Genomic DNA, 21,853 nt, shown 5'->3' with positions numbered 1-21,853 from the left:
CAGCCAACCTATTGAATCTTTTCAACATCTTTTTTAGAATTATTTGCTCTAAAATTTTGCTTCAGTCAACCCATTGAATCTTTTTAGCGTTTTTAGAATTATTTTTTTAAATTTTTGGTTTATTTTTCTTGTCTTTCTACTTATGTGTGGCTCGCCCTTATTATATAAAGGCCCCACTTCCTTGTATTGGATTCATCAAAGTTTTGAGTAATAAAATTGCTCCACAAATTTTCTTTTAATGTGATCACAAGAAAACAATATGCTTGCTGTTTCTCTTCCATCCTTCATCGAAGGCGGTGTGCTCGACTTGACCCGCTTTCCAGTGTCAGGAACCTATTAGCTTTCCGCTGTTTGAACATGGTGGTGACTAATGGGCCATAGCTGGGTCTTTCATCTTTGGTCCAAGATGACAAGTGAAATCCTCCTTTCTTTTTTTCTTTTTTCGTTCTATTTGGTGAACCAGATTTATTAAACTAATCTTGAGTAAATACATCGGCAGGCATAAAAAATCCTCCTCTTAAAGAGGTGGTCCGAATCGTGCGGTGTTCGGCCGCACGGCGGCGGCGGCATTTCATTGGCAGTGCCATCACTTCAGTCGCCGACACTCGCATGCGCATGAATGCCTGACACGGCCGGCATAGCGGCGCATCGAAGCGGCAATGGGTTTACACCAAGCAACCTAGACTCAAATTCCAAATCATCGCACTCATGCGACCGCCCCTAGAATTTCTTGGGGTACATCCATAACCTTCCAACTATCTATTTGATAAAAATTAGTAGACGCACACGTGGATCCCAAGCCCCTAGAGGCTTGACCTCGAGGGAAGAAAATCTGAGACACCCAATCACAGCCAGAAACGCACCCAAAGTTTCTCAAGCTGTCGTGGCTGATAGCTTGCCAGCTGTTCTGACCATTAACCCCAACCTCAAAGCCCATCGACCAAGGCTATAATCAACAAAAGATCAATAATCCCATCAACCAGCCAATCAAATGAAAGAATTAGATTTTCTTGGATGCGGACTCCACCCGCCCCTCGTCTTTTAAATCCGCTTTAACCCAACCCCCTTCGCTCAGAGCACCAAACCACCATTTCCATTGGGATCGCCATCGCCCCTCCCATCTCGAAGGCATTATCTCTATCTAGTCCTTCCCAATGGCTGCCACCATGGCCCTCTCCTCCCCCTCCCTCGCCGGGAAGGCGGTGAAGCTCGCTCCCTCGACCTCTCCCATCCTCGGCAATGGCAGGGTCACCATGCGGAAGACCGTCACCAAGTCCGGCAGAACGTGGTACGTACGGCCCGGACCGCGTCAAGTACCTCGGCCCCTTCTCTGGTGAGCCCCGTCCTACCTGACAGGCGAATTCCCCGGCGACTATGGGTGGGACACCGCCGGTCTCTTGGCTGACCCCGAGACCTTCGCCAAGAACCGCGAGCTCGAGGTGATCCACTGCAGGTGGGCCATGCTCGGTGCCCTCGGGTGCGTCTTCCCGGAGCTGCTGGCCCGCAACGGGGTCAAGTTCGGCGAGGCTGTCTGGTTCAAGGCCGGAGCTCAGATCTTCAGCGAGGGCGGTCTGGACTACTTGGGCAACCCGAGCTTGATCCATGCTCAGAGCATTCTCGCCATCTGGGCCTGCCAAGTTGTACTGATGGGTGCCGTCGAGGGGTACCGCATCGCCGGCGGGCCGCTCGGCGAGGTCACCGACCCTCTGTACCCCGGCGGGAGCTTCGACCCCTTGGGCCTTGCCGATGACCCGGAGGCGTTCGCCGAGCTTAAAGTGAAGGAGATCAAGAACGGCAGGCTGGCCATGTTCTCCATGTTCGGTTTCTTTGTCCAGGCTATTGTGACCGGCAAGGGCCCGTTGGAGAACCTGGCTGACCACCTTGCGGATCCTGTTAACAACAATGCTTGGGCCTATGCCACTAACTTCGTGCCCGGAAAGTGAGCCTCGCAACATTGGGTGCTTGGCATTGGCAACAGAGAATTAAGGGAGGAGAAATTCTTCATCTGTTATGGTTTTTGTTTGGAACTGAAATTGTTGGTTTCATGTCCATTAATCCTGTGCAATAATATTGTTCTCGCTCTTGAGAGCCACGTACGTCTTCTGTTCCTTTTTTTTTTTGGGTCTCCAAAGAGCTGCAATCTAATAACAGGAATTCTGCACCCAAGTCTTGAAATTTCCTGCGCACGGAGACAAGCAACTGTCGTTTTGTCTGTATTTTGCTATCGATCTCGTACTTGGGTTACATCCTCTTATTTACAAAGTACATGTATATATTTAAATGACATATTACTGTATAATTATTTACAACATGTTTAAATCAAGCAAGAAGACTTGAGTTACATTCCTGAAATGCATGGATCTCCTCATGTGACGTATCAACAAATTGCTCTTATATATTCATGGTTATGATATGCTGGATCACTAGTACCACTGCAGGTGGGCAATGCTCGGAGCCCGTGGGTTCATCTTCTTCTTTAAATGTAATAACACAGGGCATCATCGAAAAAACTAGCCGAAAAATATTTTTTGAATTTTTTAGTCCTGTATAAGTACTCAAGATCTATCCAATGTATAGTTGATATAGCATCGACACACACCGCATGGTCCTCATATAAAATAAATTATATAACCCATGATTCAAACCAATGACTCTAATTTTGATGTGAGGACTATGCAAGTGTGCATTCAGTTTTACATCAGTTACGCACTAGATAGATTGTGAGTACTTATAAAAGTATAAGATGTCCTAATAATACCTTTCGACCAACTTCTTTTGGCGAGGTTTTAGATCATCACAAATGGTATAAGAGTGGACTCGGTCCATAGCTTATGAGAATTTACAGACATTGCAGTATGAGTCCATAGAGACTAACCACGAGCTGATCATAGTATTTGTAATTGGATTCGAATGAATTTAGATTCTTAGTTTGGTGAGGACACCGAAGCTTAAAAAGAGGAAGTATATGAAAACCATGTGGATGCATGTTTAGTCCTATATTGACTATATACTAGATAGATCTTTGATACTCATAGAAGACTAAGAAAACCAAATTATATATTTCAGTTAATCTTTTTAGATGAAGCCCTAGGCCGTTTCGCTAAGCTTTTGGCCTACAGTGGGGTCAAGTTTTGCGAGGCAATGCGGTCCAAGGCCGGAGCTCAGATCTTCAGGGAGGACCGAACTACTAGGGCAGCCCAAGCTTGATTCGCGCCTAGAGCATTCTGGCCATACGGACCTGCCAAGTCATTATGATGTGCGCTGCCGAGGGGTATCGCGACCTAGAGGCCTTTGCCGAGCTAAATGTGAAAAAGATCAAGAACAGTAGGCTAGCCATGCTCTCCATGTTGGCCACCGTGACTGTCGGAGAGACCACCTTGCTGAAACGAGAAGCCTGGGTCTATGCTACCAACTTTGTCTCGGGCGGCGAGTGAGAAACGGAGAGATTTCCTTTACCTGCGGATAAGCACCAAGGAATTGATACTGTCGTTGGCTGTGTAATATGGTGAATCGTGCACCAGTACCGTCTTCAATAATGTTTAGCTCTTCCTATTTTCTTGGCATAAACCATGAGTTTAGCACCGGCACAGTAACATTTGCAAGCTGTCGGAGAGACTCTGTAAATGACCCATAACATCATACCTCTCCTGCAAAAGCACCCATGATATATATCTATGTCTAGCAAATTAAAGTGAAGCAATGATTAAATTACAATATCCCGGTCCCAAGGAAAATAAACAAGACATCTACACATACCATTACAATAACAGTAGCTCAAGCTTTGCACCTTTATTTTGCCCTTACTTAAACTTACCACAAGACGAGTGGCAGATGCTTAGACAAAAAGGGTTTATGTGATCAAAATAAAAACTACCGAATCCCACCTGATAGAGACAGCACGTTCACTGAGAATAATGACAGACACGAATATTTCTGTAAGCATTGTAGAATGGAATCTTGCATGTAGAATTCTACATTTCAACTTCAGTAATTCTTCAATTAAATAAGCATGCCAGCAACCATCAAGAAATACCTATGCTATTAAGTCAGATGCCCAGATCCCTCCCTCTTTCCAACAACTGATATAGTTTCAGTTCTACCGTTGCACCACTAACTAATCAGATGACATTTCTAATGCTTCAGAAATTCTCCCATTTACCTCTTCTGATATTTAAAAGGTGCAGGCAATGTAGTCAAACTATTACCAGCAAGTACATACACGCTCAGCATAATACACGCTCAGCATAATATTTTAATTGCCTAACTGTAAGTGATCCTGAACCAGAATAAAAAAATGAGAAAGTAAAATTGTAATCCTCGATCATGTTAACTTGTGCTTGTTATTCATCAAAGCACTTTGTATTACAAATCAAGAATGCGTAAAAACTGAAGAAAAGATTTTGCTTTTGTAAAGGTTGAAGGCATGTCACCCGTTGTAAAAGGCTGGGCAACAAAAGTTTACAAGAGCAGGAGTGAGAGAAAGCTACATCTACGTCAGAACTAGACCAAGAAAATTCCTTTTTGAGTTCCAAGAGAGTGGAATTCTCACGTATTTTCTGCTCCTCTAGCATGGACGAAATAATGGTGACCTCTTCTACAACAGCGACATCTATTCCATGCATCATCATGAGCAAAAGGCTCACGTATAATTCTGTTAACCATCAGTAAAGTTTGTATTTTGAATCACTGGCAGACTTCTATGTCAAAGCCATTAATCAGAAACCAAAAGCTGCAGCGTGTCACATAAGGTACTCCAACAGTATGAATGTGTCTCCAAGGTGGATTCTGTACGATATAGACTAAAATGAATGAATGAACTTATGCGCGAGCTGCTGCTGCCCTTGCTCTAGCTACAGACTTCACATATAGTTCCTCATACTGTGCAGCTGATGAATCCCAGCTGAAATCCATTCTCATGTCATTCTGAACAAGTTGTTGCCAGCCATCAGGATTTTTCATGTAGTAACTGAATGCCCGTTCCAGGGCACTGCTTAGGCCCTACAAACATGTGCGGTAGTTAATTCAGAAAATGACCAGCAAAACTTTGGCTGATAACAAAATTTTTCAAAGAAGTAAACAGATAAAATTTATGCAATCCTAACAAAGTATGAATTTGTGAACAAATCATGGTAGCTCCTGGCATAATGGGCCAAGCAATGGTGCCTACCTGCTCATCTGGTGTCACAAATGTAAAGCCATTTCGATATTGTACCGGAATTGTATCATCGTCAACATCAAAAACACTGCAAGAAACAGTTGATAGAGAGAGAACCAATGAATTAGTTAAACATTACATTGTAAAATTTACATAAAAATGCTAAATTGACTGCCCACCTATCAGTCAGTCCACCTGTTTTCCTTACAATTGGCACAGCACCATATCTCATAGCTATCATCTGTACACATCAGAGAACTTAAAATTTTAACATCTAATAATAAAAGAACAGTACCCATCTATATATAATAAATTTTGTAGTTTCCACTTGTTCATTAATTTCCTCAAAAATGTATCCATCTTTTTGGTAGTTAAAGATGCATCCATTAATCCACAACAAAAGACTCGTAATATGAATGATTATATGGAATAGCATTCTTCCATGTACAGAAGAATATTTCTACCTTCATACAATGACACTGATGCCATGACTGCATAAATTAATTGTAGTGGTGATGCTTAAATGATTTACATAGTTCAAGTGAATGAGAAGAGAATAAAACCTGAGTAAGGCCACAAGGCTCGAACATTGATGGAATTACAAACATGTCAGATGCTGCAAAGATTGCGTGTGAAAGAGCATTGTCATATTTCAATAGCAACCGAACATGAGGGTGGGTCTGGAAATGGTTTGCAATACCCTCAAACTCCCCCTGCAAAGTACATTCAACTGATCAGATTAATGCTTGCAATGATGCTCTTTTGAAGTGCAAAAAATTTCACTTAAATAACTCGTACCACCAGAAAGTATTGTTGATAAATAGCTGGATATAAATAAAACTAGCATGATATACTCAGATACTCAGAAGTATCTTTTGTTAGCCGGGAATCTACTTTGCAGTATACAAGATATAACTAATCAGGTAAACAAAGAAACAGGTTAATTTATCTGCTCATGTGAACTTCTCGGAAATTGAACTTGCGGGATGGATGCATTGATTTCTACATATATAAATTAGCCTCACTACAAACACATTGGCTCTCAAGATGAGAAAGGGTCTCCCCCAAAGTTCACCATCTCAGTATCAAACCCCATACAGGTACCATTCTATTATCATGTCGGTACGTGGTTCGGCATGATACAGCCTGGTGTACTGAGTGTCGGTATAATACAACATACTGGTTCGGTACTAAATATGGTATGGGGGACACACACACACACACACACACACACAGACACACTGGTCCCCTGCAAAAAAAAGAGGCATAAATGAGTTGGCTCACAGTTGAAGCAATTCATACATGCTAGAGTATCAAAAACTTTAGTCCTTCAAAAAATCTATTAATTTGGAAATAAACAATTTAGTTACAGAAAATGATAAGCAAACTCTTTTTCCTTCAAGCCCTTAAATATCTTAAAATATGTTATGCCTAAAAATGTTTTTAAAAAGTATAAGCATAATTTGCTTCCCAACTATTTGCTATTTAATATCTGGGATCTTCATAAATGTGCATGAATTGCTAAGAGTGATGCAAAACAGCATATACAGATGCTAATAGTGATGCAAAATAAGCATGTACAATGAGCTATACTTGATTTCCAATCCATGGGTGAACTTGCCTAATCACCATTATATTGTATACATGATACCCTGCCTAAGAGCATTTTGTAGGTATCAAAGGATATGAATTGCAGTAGATAAATTATTTATCATGACAAGCAGTTGTTAACTAGACTAAATTGCCAGCACCACATTGTATATATGTAAGATTTATCTATGTTTTAACAATATCCACACAGTCTGCTGTTAAGATTTGTATTGGCATTTATCAAAATGTCATGATTCAAGGAGTTTATTCCGTTTATTCCAAACACTGCAACCTTAATTAGGGGTCAATTTTAGTTAGGGGTGTAACTGGGAGGAGCTTAACCTGGGTCTGGTCGAGTTTGATTTGAAATTAATTCTGAGCTCGGAATTTGAGATCAACTTGATTTTTTTACTGCAATTTCTAGCTCAATTCAAACTTAATTTTGAGCTGAACCGAACATGATCCTAATCCATCAGCTTGAAAATCCTAAATCAAGTCAGAAAGCAGTCCAAGTTTGAACCAAGCTCAGTTTCAAGATCAAACTCAAGCTTCATTTCAGGATAGCATCAAATCTGAATTAACATTTAAAGGATTCAAAAATTAAATAAATATTCAAGCTTGAAATGACCCTAATAAAATGGATCATTGCGTATATGATCCAGTGGGGCATTTTGCTGAACCACTGGTGGCATGCAATTGCGTGCGAATGGTGATTTGGGGGCCTGCACATGATATGTATACCCTGCGTATTGCAGTTGTCCATAAGATGTTTGCACCCTGCGATCATCGTGCATTTGTGGGTGGCAAGCTAATCAAGCCAAGCTTGATCGAGCTGGATAGTTTTGGCTCAGCTTGAAATTAATTTCAAGTCTAGATTGCTGGTTCAACTTGGCTCATTTGGCTTCAAACTGTGCCTTTTTCATGCCGAGCTCAAGCTGTTCAGATCATTTACCCCACCCCTACTTTTAATTAATAATACTATCAGCAGAGAGGCTGTTTCTGTGTTCTGAACCCATGACCTCTAGGTCATTCTGGACCAAGCTTATAGTGGCACCAAGGCTCACCCTCTTAGCAATATCCAAATTAAGGACATAAAATCTGTATAGATTGACAATAAGGAACTTATACTGTTTCTATCTCTTAATGCTAACACTCATAAAAAAGAAAATGACAGCAAAAGAAGACAGATGATAAAAAAGAGAAAAATGAGAATTAGAAAAATCAGCATGAAAACTTAGAAGAAATAGTTCCATCAAAATCATAATAAAACATCATCTTTCCTACACATTTTGCTTAGTTGACCCACTTAATAAAGCAAGCAACAATCTTGGATTTAACCGTAAAAAGCTACACAATTTTTTTATCCAATACCTGTTTTCAACTTTTCACTCCTATAAGAAATAAAAGACAAGGAAAAACTATTTTTGGAATATGGTATTTTATCCAGGCCCGTACTTGAATTGTAAACCAAAGATGCATGCAGATTGATTGTCATATCTATGTATGCATATCTTAACTTAAATTTTGTGGCCTTAAATGTTTTCTTATGAAATGCATTTGCTTTGCTAGCTGGACTTGTCTACATATAAAATGATAGCAATTTTAATATGGTTTTGTATTTGTCATGCTTCTTTCTGATTCTTCCTGAGTTTCCTTTTATTTTATGCTTACCTTTTGCTGGTTCTAATTCCTTTTAAATTTTTCTACTGCAGCTTGACACTTAAAATTGGTTTATGGCATACCACAAAAAGTGCAACACCTTGGTTCAAAGTTTCTGGTTGCAAAGAATGAGAACATAATGCATCATTAGCTAGTAGGAGAAATTACTGAATATATACACTCATACAATCATGTTAGGGACACTACGAAAGTTAGGACATGCTTAGAGAAGATTTCTCATAATTACTTTTCTCCTTGGTTTTTTCTCAATCCATGCTTATCTCCATTCCTTTTCTTTCTTCTTCCTTCTAGAAACCACTCATTTTTATTATAGTCATTTGTCATTTCTTCTTGTGTCTTACTAAAAAATTCTTGCATCCCTTATTAAAAAATGTTATCATTAATATTGCATGCATACCCTTTAAAAAGTTAAAGTGCAATATATATTGACAGACACACCACACACAATTCTAGTAATTTACAAGGTCTATGCAGTATAAACGCAAGATTGCCGAACCGGTACCGGATACCATACCGGTCGGTGCCTGGACTGATTCAGTACCGGTTCAGATCGAACCGAATCAGTTGGCCCGGTTTGGCAATTCTTGGTTCCTATTTTTAAATTTTTTGAGAGTTTTCTCTCTTTTCAAACTTTTTCTATAAATTTAAGTATAATTTGATTTTTTTTTCACGTTTTCTTGATTTTTTTTGATATTTCTATGATCCCGATTTAATCTAGATGATGCATCTTATTTCTTTAAAATAATACAAATCATAAAATAAACAACATAAAATATCTTCAAATCAAGATACAATCAATTATATACTTTTAAAGCACTCTCAAATATCTAAAATCGGATCGAGTCGCCACTCGTAGATATCCGGATCATCAGCATAATAAGAAGGCAGATCAACTCGCCCCTCTAATCAAACGGCATTTTAGTCTTATATGCTCAACCCATGAGAAACACGTGCTAGTTTATAAGTACTCTCGGATCTCTCGTTGAAGCTCTGGCTCTGAGAGATGTTCTCTGGCTGATAATACGGCTGTGGAGGGGCCCATCTAAATATACCAGCAACAAAATCCGACCTGTAAGATGCTCCAAGCTGCGTAGGATAGTAGCCATCGGAAGATGTCTCAAACACACCATATCCATATCCGTATCTGTATGGATCATAGATTGCCTGTGGCTACAGATAATAGGATCCAGTATACGACTAAAAATCTGATACATCTATGGATCCTACACCACGTGCGAGGTCTTCTGCAGCTGCATCGTGTCCTCTTGAATGATCTCGAAGAGCCCGTCTCCTATATGCAATCGTATCCTTGTGGGCTCTACCAGATCGTATACCATGATTTCTATCCTATGTAGCATGTATAAACTGGGACTCATCGGTGTATCGAAAACCAACCTCCGACTGTGTCTCATAAGCAGTGGTCTCCTGTCCTCCACTCCTTCCATGGCTAGCAGATCCATGACCACCAGAACCGTTATTACTGCTGCTCCTAAACTCTTCCTCGACACTCTCCATTGGGGCCTTTTGTTTTTCTTTTTTGGTTTGCCGAGCAGCTGTCTTCTTACCCTTCATGCCCCTCTCTGCCTAGCTATATCGCCCTCTTGACCGAGTCGACCGCGTACCGTAGCATCCTCATCTGAGCATCTTTCGATCATCTCTCTGAGAGAATGTCTCGAATGAGAAAAAAGTAGGTGACTTACTTCCTCGTGGCTACGGTTGATCAGTTGTGGAAAAGCGTGGAATATTGCTCTCAGCCCATTGCTCTGCATCAACTCTAGCCTTGCTGGCTACGAAGCTGATCAGTCGTAAAGGTGTTCCTAGCTCGTCAAGCTCCAGCTTCTGCTTCTGGCCTACAAGCTAGCCAATTATAGGATCATCGTCATCATCGACAAAAGCCTTATAAATCGGATCTGCATATTTGAGCTCTATTTCCTCCTGAATGCACTTTAGCCTCAACCACAGATTGTAGTGAAAATATACAAGGTTGTTGAGGCACTTCTGTGTCAAACAATTCCTCTACTTGCTGTAGATGAGGGCAAAGGTGGACTAGTTGCGCTCACAACCACTTAAGAAGACCGTCTAGGAGAAGATCTGGATAGCTATCCGCTTAAAATTTTTCACGGACAGCCCAAAATGAATCCCCATTTAGCTGCACAAATATTGAAGAAAAATAGATATTAGTACCATATTAGTAACCATCTAACGCCAGATGAATGTCCTGATGTGTAACATACCTGGATTCATAGTTATCTTACTCACGACAGTTGCTCGCTATCCAAAGCTATGGCTGCCCTCTCTAAATAATTTGGTCCGTAAAAAAGAACCATATTGTACTATGTTAATAATAGAAGATACCGGTATACTTACATATGACACTAAAGTTAAGTTATCTCTTTTAGACATAGGGCCGCGACTTCTAGATCAAACACCATCTTGTAAATGACATTACGTAGAGCCGCCAAAAGTTTATCATCCATACCAATTTCAGGTACATTGTATTGAAACCAGAGGTTTAGATACTATGTTGCACATAGAGGAGACCGCCTTAGTAAAATTATACAAGTACAAGAGCAGTCTAATTTTCAATATTTTTGCTTACCTACTAGATGCAGTTTCTGTCTATTTGGTAGTCCCACCGCCGCTCAATGATGTCAATGTACCGAGCATGGGCTGGATCTGCCTCTATGATCTCAGCCTTTGCCCTCTCCATCATGTAATACAGAAAGCTCATCTGGGGGTACCTCTCGCTATCCATGGCTCGCAGCACTTCATATAATGGTTTGATAGCCTTCACTATCGCAGTAGCCCGCTACCAGAATGTCTGCCTCGTCACCAAGTCTTCAATCCTGCTTCCTTCGATGTCGTGCTGGGCATATCTACTTTTCTGCCATTCGGTACTGACAAACATCTGACGTAGGGCTGCTTTCTTCTTGAGAAGATTATCAAGTGCAACGTAGTTAAATTGTTCGTTTGGAAATTTTCCGAAAAGCTAATTATAGGTTCTTCTCTCCATCGGAACAATAGGGCCGTTATGCTTATTACTAAACTTGTAGCAAACCGTATGACTCCTGATCTCAAAATCTCTTTCCCTGCAAACCTCATCAGTGAAAGAACCCATATATGGTTATAAATATACCTGGTGATGCTTTGGGTTGTCTTCACGTATGTTGCACCCTACGAATCTTCGTAATGTCCATCAACATGAGGTCGATACAATGTGCAGCACATGGGGTCTAGAAAATATATGGCTGCCACTCCATCAAGATTCTTCGGCGGCCTTATATTGTAATCCATTATCAGTGACAACCTGCACGACATTCTCCTCTCCTACCTGATCAATCACCTCCTCCATAAGTTTGAGAATGTATGTGGAGTCGTGCACCTAATCCGAAGCATCAACCAACTTGTGGAAGAAAGTCTTTGTATCACAGTATATCAGAAAATTGATGCTCCTTCTGGTAGGACCGGTCTAACCATCACACATCACTATCAGTCTATATGTGAGCTACTTGTTTTTGTATGAGGCAATTCATTTCTCTAGCTTCTTATTATTGTCAAGAAGCTTACCGTAGATGTCTTTCAGGCCTGAAGGATCTACACCGGGACCGGCAACCTGTATAACAGAAATGGCATATCTATAATACGTATTATCTGCTATATTCACTAAGATGTGGCTGAAGTGGAACCAAGATCCAATAGCTCGCCACATATTCTTCTTATTTTTCTTCAGCATTCAGTCAAACCTCTACTGCTTCGATTCTCTATTGAGAGGCATGCGGATCTAAATCATGAATTGCCGCTCTTGGTGGAATTTCTTTGGATGACTTCTTTCGGCTACCATAAGCACCCAGAATAGAGTCAATCCGGCCACTGCCTCTGCTGACGCCCTCCATGATTGAGGAGGTCCTCTGCAACTCTGGATCTGGCCTACTTCTCGCGGAACCAAAGCCCGACTCGTAGAATGAAGGCCCAAATCGAGCCTTATGCCTGGCTACCTCCTCCTGCTGCCACTAATCATCCAGGCTCGCCTGCATGGAAGCCTCCTCGTCATCTGAAGAGGAGGCCTCCTCTGACTCTCTGGAGTGATAAAAAGGTAGCTTTACCGCTCAGTGTTCCACCTCCTCCTTCCTGGCAACCCTTTCCTTCGCTTCTTTGAAATCAGCAAGATTCTTCCTCATTAGCAGCTGAACCTGCATTGGGCATCTAGAGCACGTAGCTACTTCGCCAAAATTACCAGCTAAGTGCTGTTTCAATCTGGTTATCTCTTCTCTCTTGAACTACTGGTGGCACCCAGTTGCACTACCACTAATGCCCGCCCTCCAGCATTTGCCCATGCTTCCAACCAATATCACGCTCTTGAGAGTTTTTTTTTTCTTGATGGCTCCATTCCTACACCGAATCGATCAAGTATGCTAGTTTATCAATTATTTAAATTATAAAAATATTAATACGAGGACGATATAAAAAAATCAAGCCCACCAAAAAATTTGGCACGATCTTCTCTTATTTTGCAATTTTTGAGCTATTTTTTTAAAAAATCCTAAAAAAAAGAAGATAGGAGAAAGAAAGCACACCTTAATTAGCCTTGGCTCTTCCTTTTGATAGCCTAAATCAATATTATTTGTGGATCTTTTTGGAAAGAGAAGAACACTCTTCGGCCTAAATCAATTTTCTGGATAGCCTGAATTAATTTTGGGAAGGCTTTTAGCCATCCCTTGCAATGTTGTTTGGCTTTTATAGCCGAATGGGCAGGCTAAAAAGCCACAGCGGGCACTGTGGCAATAATTGCCACAACGCCTGTTGTGGCTATTTTGGCAGCAGCACGTGCATGCTAGGCAAATTTAACCGGACTCGATGCAAACCGGTCAATTTAACCGGACTCCGTGCGAACCGATCGGTTCGCACCGAGTCCTGGCTGAACGTCCGGTTTCGTCCGGTTTGCTCTTGTACCGGCCGGTTTTATATACCCGAACCGACTCAGTCAGAGACTAGGTTCTTGCGTATTCGCCCATAGTATTAGGTAATATCATCCAAATATAAAGTAATATAATAATAATATGTCAAAAAATAGCACACCTACACTGGCATGAAATTCCAGATATGCCCCTCAAAATTTTCAAAAAATATATAAAAGGAAGGGAAAAAAAATTAACACCAAGTTAAGCTCCTTTTCGACCTTTGCCAAACTAAGCTTAGAATGCATATGTATTACAACAAGACAATAAAATTATAGCATAACCATAATCATCCAGTCTCTTCCTAACTATTTGAGGTCAACTTTATGGATCCTTATTCAAAATTTGGATCCATCTCACAATTATCGACATATTTTGACAACAATCAACCTGAAATCAAGCCTCCACCTTCTCATCCAGGCATGTATTTTAGACTTTTGGAAGGGAATACATGCACTTTCAACCTTTTTGAGAGTAAATATTCAAACGATGGATTTTGAGAGGCACATATCTAAAAAATCCCATAAATCCATAGAAACTTTCTTGCACTAGATCAATTGGCCGTATATAAAATTGCATAATTCACGCGGCTTACAATATTAATTATGATACATGGTATTGAAATAATATACAATCTTATGACTAGATGAATCTGTTCAAAGTTATATACGTTATCTAGATCCATATGTTCAAGCACAGGATTATGATCGATGATTCTTCATTCAGAATTTTTATTTCCATATTCTGGAATCATGTGGTGAAGTAAATAAATTTCCAAAATAATCAAGGAAGAATACTTGCATTGAATTCTGTTCTTTGGTTAACAGGACACAATTTATGATTTATGTAAGCAAGATGAAGCATAAACAAGTAAATAAGAGATTTGTTGATTAACAAATCACATTATCGGCATGTCATGAAACAGTCACCGTGGATATTATGTAGTTGCATCAGGTGCTAGGGCAAACTACAAGTAGAGCCCTCTTTATTCAAAAAGGATTGAAATACTGTTCTATGTGAAAAATGACAAACACTTATTATCTTTCATGACAAAGAGAGTTTTACTTGAATGTGTGGCACTGGACTTGAACCTAGAAGCACAAACTGTCCTCCTAACTCCAATGTTTGGTACATTGCATGCCTGATAAGATATACACCCTTCTGAGGTACCAGTCGTGTAATGCAACCAATCTGTTACATGAAGTATTAAGGAACTTTACTTTCTCTTAGATAGACAACAAAAAATATAAGCAAATATGTACGTTGCTTGAAATAAAGGGAATAATTGATGCAAATCAAATTAAAGAAGTGATCCATAAGTAATCGAATTACAAGACTTTATAGTGAATATAATACAGAATGGTATCTGGAAGAAAATGTGCAATGGGAGTCTAATCCTGCATTAGTTACTCCTCAAAAGGTAAAACCACAATCATGGTTGTTCAGGTTGAATTTTAATACGATCAATCAGGAATGTGGTCAAATTGATCAACAGTCAGAAATTTTTCGAAATTATATTTTTGTTAAAAAAAATAAAGTATCAGATAATCCTGCAACATAGTTATATTTGTTAGGTCTGACTACTTGCCAACTGACCATTTAGGTTTCATGGTGGCCCCCCTCTAACCCAAAATTTCCTTCACCATGCACCCAACACCATTTCAGAGGGTTGACATTACTTTGAGAGCCAGTTATCAATATTTCAAATTTCATTCCGCTGGTCATTAAACCAACCCACTAAATATAGGATTTCCCTTATTCCTCAAGGTTAAGATTGAATAGTACAAAATAACAGAATCATTTCGCATTCAAAATTGTTTTGTTTGCAATTTATTAATATACGCAGATCATAGACTCAATTTAGTTTGGAAAATGCACGCATTTTATTCCATCTAGACAAGCACAATAAACAGCTCTCCATAAACTTCAGTTATTTAAAATTTTGGAATAGCTTGGCTATTGGTATTCCATGAAGAAGAGCATTTCAGGAAAGATAAGATTGAATGAATAGTACAAGTACATATTTAAACCATATATAATTGAAGACATGAGATACCAAGTAGTTATGCGAAGCAGTTGCACCTCAATGGCAGTAAGATAAAAAGCACAGCCTAGAATAAGATATTCTATAAGTGGACTTCACTTGTACATAATGCTTCTGATTCTTTGGGTTTGCTGGTTCAAACCATCTGCTCTCATAAGGAATGGAAGTTTTATAGTGGCGGACCATTTGAAGGTGAGAAGGATATGACAGATGCTTGCGGAAAGGATAAGGAGATCTGCAATGATATTTCTAAAACCATGAAGAGATGGTGTGAATGAACAAGCAAGAGAAAAGCTCCGTTACTAGAGATGCATTTGCCAGAGTTCATTAGGGGTTCAACTTCTAGCAATGTAGGAGAGACTGGTGACGGTATTGAGAATTATGGTGACTTTGCAGCCTCAGAATCTTCAGAATGTGTTGGTTGTTCAAGTGTTTTACAACCATCAGTAGCCATGCTATGTATGTAAAAGTTAATGATCAAGGTGTATTTGGAGCAAGGTTCGCGGTACCAAGCGTACCGACGTACCGGTCGGCTTCGGTAACAGTACGATACCGGTGCCGAACCGATACTGTCCCGATAGGGCACATTCGGCCTGGTTTCGACCCCATCGTCTTTTTTTTTCTTCTTTGGAGTTCTTTCACTTTTGGATTTTTTTTGGTGTTTTTATGTTTAGATTTAAGGTTAAAACTACATGATGCAACTTATTACTTCCAAATGATTCAAATAATGAGATGAAGAACATAAAATATCTTCAAATTAAGATACATTCAATTACATACATTCAAAGCACTCTCGGATATCTAAAATCGGATCGAGTGGCGATGCTTCTCGTCAATATTTGGATCATCAGCATAATATAGAGGCAGATCAACCCATCCCTCTAACCAAGCGACATTGTAGTCTTGTATGCTCAATCCTCGAGGAATGCGCGTCGGGTCATAAGAACTCTCGGATCTCTCGCTGAAGCTCTGGCTCTGAGAGGTGTCTTGATAAGGGGCCCATCCGAATATGCCGGCACCAAAATCCGACCCGTAAGACCCTCCGGGCTGCGCAGGGTAGTAGCCACCGGAAGATGACTCCGATGCACCATATCCATAGGCTGGCTGAGGCCGCGGATAATAGGAAGACTCAGAACTTGATACGGATTCGACTCCACATGGGAGGTCATCTGCAGCTGCATCCTGGCCTCCTGAACGACCTCGAGGAGCTCTTCTTCGATATGCAATGGTATCCGACCGGCCTATATCAGACGGCCTACCATGGTCCGTATCTTGTGTAGCATGTGTAAACTGAGACTCACCGGTGTATCGAAAACCTCCCTCCGACTGTGTCTCATAAGTAGTACCATACTGTCCTCCACTCCCTCCATGGCTAGTAGATCCATCACCACCATCATCGCTGCTGGTCCAAGTCTCCTCCTCGACACTCTCCATTGGGGCCCTTTTCTTTTCTTTTCTCGTTTGCTGGGATTGACGCCCTCCTAATCGAGTCGACTGGATACTAGAGCGTCCTCGTCCTCGCATGAGAGGATCATCTCTCTGAACGGAAGCATCGTACCAGTCATGCGGTGACTGGCTCCCCTCTAGCCACGTCCTATCAGCTGTAGGAGTGCGTGGAATGTTGCGCTCAGCCCATTGCTGTGGATCGACCATAGCCTCAGTAGCTATGATACTGGCTGGTCGTCGAGGCGATCCTGGCTCATCAAGCTCGGGCTCCTGCTGCTGGGCCGCAAGCCAGTCGAGTATAGGATTATCATCATCTGTAAAAGTCCTATAGATGGGATATGCATACTTGAGCTCCACTTCCTCCTAAATGCATTTTAGCCTCAATTGCAGATTATAGTGCACATAAACTAGGTCGTTGAGGCGCTTTTGTGTCAAACGGTTCCTCTGTTTGTTATGGATGAGGGCGAAGGTGAACCAGTTGCACTCACAGCCATCCGAGGAGACCGTTTGGGAGAGGATCCGGATAGCTATCCGCTTAAGATTTTTTGTGGATCCGCCAAAATGAATCCACCATTCAGCTGCAAAAATATTGAAGATAATTACATTTTACATATATGATGGCCTCATAGTTGAAGATAATTTAGATGCAAAAATGTCTTGCAGATTTGTATTGTACCAGGATTCATAGTTGTCTTGCTCACGACAGCTGGTCACTGTCCAAAGTTGTGGCTGCCCTCTCTAAATAATTTGGTCTATGAAAAGAAGCTTATTGTAGTATGTCAATAATATAAGATCCGATATATTTACATATGTTACTAAATCATAGTTACATCTTTTATACATGACGCGGCGATTTCTGGATCAGGCTCCATCTTATAAATAACATTACGCAGAGCATGAAGAAGTTCATCATCCATACCAATTCCACTCTCGTACTGAAACCGGGGATTCAGGTAGTATGCTGCACATAGATGACACCATCTTAGTATAATTATACAAATATATCAATCAGTATAATTATCAATATTATCGCTTACCTGCTAGATGTAATTCCCTACCCATTTGGGCTCCCCACCGCCGCTCAATGATGTCGATGTACTCCTGGGCATAGGCTACATCTGCCTCCATGATCTGAGCCTTTGCCTTCTCCATCATGTGATACAAAAAGCCCATCAGGAGGTACCTCTCGCTATCCACGACCTGCAGCACTTCGTATAATGGTTTGATAGCCTTGACTATCGCATTGGCCCGCTACCAGAATGACTGCATGCTTACCAAGTCTTTCATCCTGCTTCCTTCAGTGCCGGCCTGGGCATATTTACTTTCCTGCCACTCGGGAGTGACAAACATCTAACGTAGGGCTCCTTTCTTCTCGATAAGGCTATCAAGTGCAATGTAATTCGTAGCAAACCGTGTGACTCCTGGTCTAAGAATTTCTCCCCCTGCATACTTTCTCATTAATGAAAGAACCCAAATATAGCTATAAATATACCTGGTGATGCGTTGGGCTATCTCCACCGTATGTTGCACCCTACGGATCTTTCTAATGTCCATCAGGATGAGGTCTATGCAATGTGCAGCACATGGGGTCCAGAAAATTTATGGTCGCCGCTCTATCAAGACCTGCCCAGCCAACTTATATTGCGGCCCGTTATCAGTGACGATCTGCACGATATTCTTCTCTCCAATCTAATCAATCACCTTCTCCATAAGTCTGAGGATGTATGAGACGTTGTGCACCTTATCCGAAGCATCAACTGACTTGTAGAAGAAGGTCTTCGTATCACAGTATGTCAAAAAGTTGATGATGGCCCGCTTTGTCGGACTGGTCCAACCATCACACATCAGAGTGAGCCCATATGTGGGCCACTTGCTCTTATATGAGCCAATCCAATTCTGTAGCTCCTCCTTATTGTTGTCAAGAAGCTCACCATAGATGTTCTTTGGGCCTGGAGGATCGACACCGGGACCGGCAGACTTTATGGCAGAAATGGCAGACTTGTAGTATGTATTGTCTGTAGGGCTGGAAGTGGGCCGGGCCGGGCCGGGCCAAACCCCTACCCAAGCCCGGCCCGAAATTTTTTCCGGGCTTCGGGTCGGGCCGGGCCCCGAATAATTTTAAAGGAATGAGGCCCGAGCCCGGCCCGAGCCCGTTTGGGCCAGCCCGTTTGGGCCAGCCCTTTTGTGCCAGCCCGGCCCGATCCCGAGCCGGGCCCAGTTTACAGGAACAATAACATCAGAATTTGAAGATCAATATTCACATTCCCATAAAAAGATTCAAATGCTGATAGTCTTTATACTAGTTTTCCAAGCCACGACATTAATATAGTAAAATAAAAATTAATCTAATCCATGACAAAAATTTAATGAAACCTCTGCATATTAAACTATAACAAACGATGGAAGTGCAGAACAAACAATGCTCAGTGATGGCACTAATGAAGAGGAAACCATGAATGGAGAAGTTGAAGATGCCAGTTCCTTGTCCAAAGTCCACCTTTCTGATTCTAATGATGGATCCACTGGAAGGGAAAATGATGCTGCAGAGGTTGATCACAACCAAGCAATAGATTATCAAGGAAAGGAGAAACGCTTGGTCGAATGGTCGCTCTGTTTTTTTTTAAATACCCTTCCATCAATAGATTATCAAGGAGAAGGATCGTTGATTCCTATCAAGACTCAAGAGAGAATAGAACAAGGTAAAGCACCAAGAGAGAATAGATTATCCAAAAAACCCTAACCTGAGAGCCGACTAGAGCCGATGCAGCTCAAGTGACGATCAATTTTGGCGGTGAGGGGGTGGAGCCTGGAGGAGAAGGGAGATGAGGGCGACGATCCGAGACGATTGGCACTCGGCGAGTCGGCGACGACGACGATCAGCGCCACAGAGGAAGGAGGAGAACAGCAAAATCGGAAGTAGGGAGCCTAACCTGAGAGCTGACGACAACGAGCCGACGACGACGACGAGCGGAGAAACCCTAGCACAGTAGCACTCGAAAACCACCGCCGACGAGCCTCCCCCGCTTTCGTCTCGCCTCTGCACTCGACGAGCCGATGACGACGAGCCGACGACGACAACGATGACGAGCCTCCACCGAACCGTAGACGACGACGACGATGACGACGGTCTCCTCCGGGCTGGCCCTCTGCAAATCCCCAAATCGGCAACGGCAAATAGGCAAATCGCGATTCGGCAAGGGCTATTGCCTATTTACCGCTTCTGAAATTCGGGCTTGGTTCGGGCTGGCACTGGGCTCGGGCTTGGTCCGGGCCCGGGCCGGGCCAATGGGAAACCCGAGCCCGGCCCGATAAAAATTTGGGTTTAAGTTTCCAGCCCGAGCCCGGCCCGATAAAAATTTGGGTTTAATTTTCTAGCCCATAGCCCGGCCCGCGGGCGGCCCGACCCGATGGGCTTCGGGCCGGCCCGAGCCCACTTCCAGCCCTAATTGTCTGCAACATTCGCTGGAATGTGGCTGAAGTGGAACCAGGATCCAATAGCTCGCCACATATCCTTCTTCTTCTCCTTCTCCTTCTTCCACATTGTGTCTACCTTTTGCTGCTTCGAATCTCTCCTGAGGAAGGCATGCGGATCTACATCATGGATTGACGCACCTGGTGGAATCCCTCCGGAAGACTTCTTTCGGCCACCAAAACCATCCAGGATAGATGCAATCCGGCTACGTCCTCTGCCCTCGCCCTTCCTGACTGAGGTTGTCCTTTGAAACTCTGGATCTTAAGAAAAAATGAAGAAAAAGAATTCTGCATAATTTAATTATTTGTAACTGAAAAGGGAAGATTTTTTTCTCAACTTGTTGAAATTATGCATATGTCTCTGAATGTCATATTTGCTCTGAACTTCATTACAAAATTCTTATAATTGCTTTGAATCTTATTACAAAATTCTTTTAGGCTCAATGGTTTTGTCATCATCAAAAAGGGGAGATTGTCAACCTTAAAGGATGAATTTTGATGATTACAAAATACTTGAGTTAATGTTGTGTACTAATGATGTTAGTTTAATTGTGAAGTTTTATAAGTCAAGAAAAATCAAAAGAAATGAAGCATTACAAAATCCTTATCCTTAACACTTCATAAACACTTTATTGGATATGTTCTAAAAGGAAAATGACCTTAATCCAATCCATGAAGATCAAAGATAAAGTCTAAAGAATTCTGTTTGAGACACTTGAGTTGACCCCTGAACAAAAGGACAAGTTTGAGTTGACTGGCATGTTTTCTTCAAGTAGCACAGTCAATGAGACGACCCCCGCAAGACGTGAGTCGACCCTTGTATAGTTCAAATTAAACAGAGGACTTTTATCGCCTGAGACAAGATTTAAAGAGTCGACCCTTGCTCCTAATGAGTCGACTCCCGACATTGAAGAGTCGACCCTTAAGTTTGAAGAGTCAACCCCAGTGTGAAGAGTAGACCCTTGTTACAAATGAGTCGACCCCCAACATTGAAGATTCGACCCTTATGTTTGAAGAGTCGACCCCAGCTCAGTCTCAACATTGGCTAGAAAAACTATTGGATGAGTCGACCCTTGTGTTTGAAGAGGTGACTCTTGAAGAAGATGAGTCGATCCTTAAGTTTAAAGAGTCGACCCTTTGAAGTTACAACAGCAAGAGCAATCTCAATATTTTGAAGCGCCAGCCTAGGATAAACATGAGTCGACCCCTGAACTGCATAAGTCGACCCCTGTATAGCTGGGACCACAACAGAAACCTTGTAACAACTTTTATCTTTTTTTTATTACAAAAAAGATTCCTATCAGAACGGCAAGAAAGGAATTTGAATACCTTTGAAGAACTGGTCTATAAATTCAAGAAAACCTCAGAAAGGAAAGGAACCCAAGAAGTGAGAGAAACATTCAATCAAGAAAAAAAGTTTCCACAAGAAGTAAAAAAGAGGAGAAAGAAAAAGTTCATCATCCTCACCGGCATTCTTCAGAAACTTGCTTCTGTGAGGAAATCAGTAAAAGC

General features: G+C 41.6%; 2 protein-coding genes and 1 pseudogene across 8 annotated transcripts in view; 1 reads left to right on the top strand and 2 right to left on the bottom strand.

Moving 5' to 3' along the window:
- Positions 1-1,079: 1,079 nt before the first annotated feature.
- LOC103712699 (chlorophyll a-b binding protein of LHCII type 1) lies at positions 1,080-2,216 on the top strand. Its single transcript, XM_088705247.1, has one exon. It carries the CDS (start codon positions 1,461-1,463, stop codon positions 1,941-1,943), a length of 483 nt encoding a protein of 160 aa, XP_088561373.1. The 5' UTR covers positions 1,080-1,460; the 3' UTR covers positions 1,944-2,216.
- A 1,907-nt stretch (positions 2,217-4,123) lies between these two features.
- SS4 (starch synthase 4) overlaps positions 4,124-21,853 on the bottom strand; it is a 39,343-nt gene continuing 21,613 nt past the window's right edge. For 5 of the 7 annotated variants that reach the window (XR_015969201.2, XR_015969200.2, XM_008799327.6 and 2 more), the window contains 5 exons: positions 14,446-14,571; positions 5,719-5,868; positions 5,335-5,396; positions 5,168-5,243; positions 4,124-4,998 (listed from right to left, as the gene is read on the bottom strand). Coding sequence is in view for 5 of the 7 variants with exons in the window: in XM_008799327.6 (XP_008797549.4) it covers positions 4,819-4,998; positions 5,168-5,243; positions 5,335-5,396; positions 5,719-5,868; positions 14,446-14,571 (594 nt within the window). In the remaining 2 variants the exon portion in view is untranslated. The remainder of the gene's footprint in view (positions 4,999-5,167; positions 5,244-5,334; positions 5,397-5,718; positions 5,869-14,445; positions 14,572-21,853) is intronic. The other 2 variants (XM_088705243.1, XM_088705229.2) reach the window with 2 other exon arrangements.
- Positions 17,095-18,561, bottom strand: LOC149768723 (uncharacterized; annotated as a pseudogene).

Source organism: Phoenix dactylifera, chromosome 1 (assembly GCF_051530095.1).
Source record: "Phoenix dactylifera cultivar Ajwa chromosome 1, Ajwa_hap1_PhDact_Kaust_v1.1, whole genome shotgun sequence".
NCBI classification, from domain to species: Eukaryota; Viridiplantae; Streptophyta; class Magnoliopsida; order Arecales; family Arecaceae; genus Phoenix; species Phoenix dactylifera.
The sequence above is the reverse complement of the archived record's forward strand: the minus strand, read 5'-3'. Positions and strand labels throughout refer to the sequence as shown.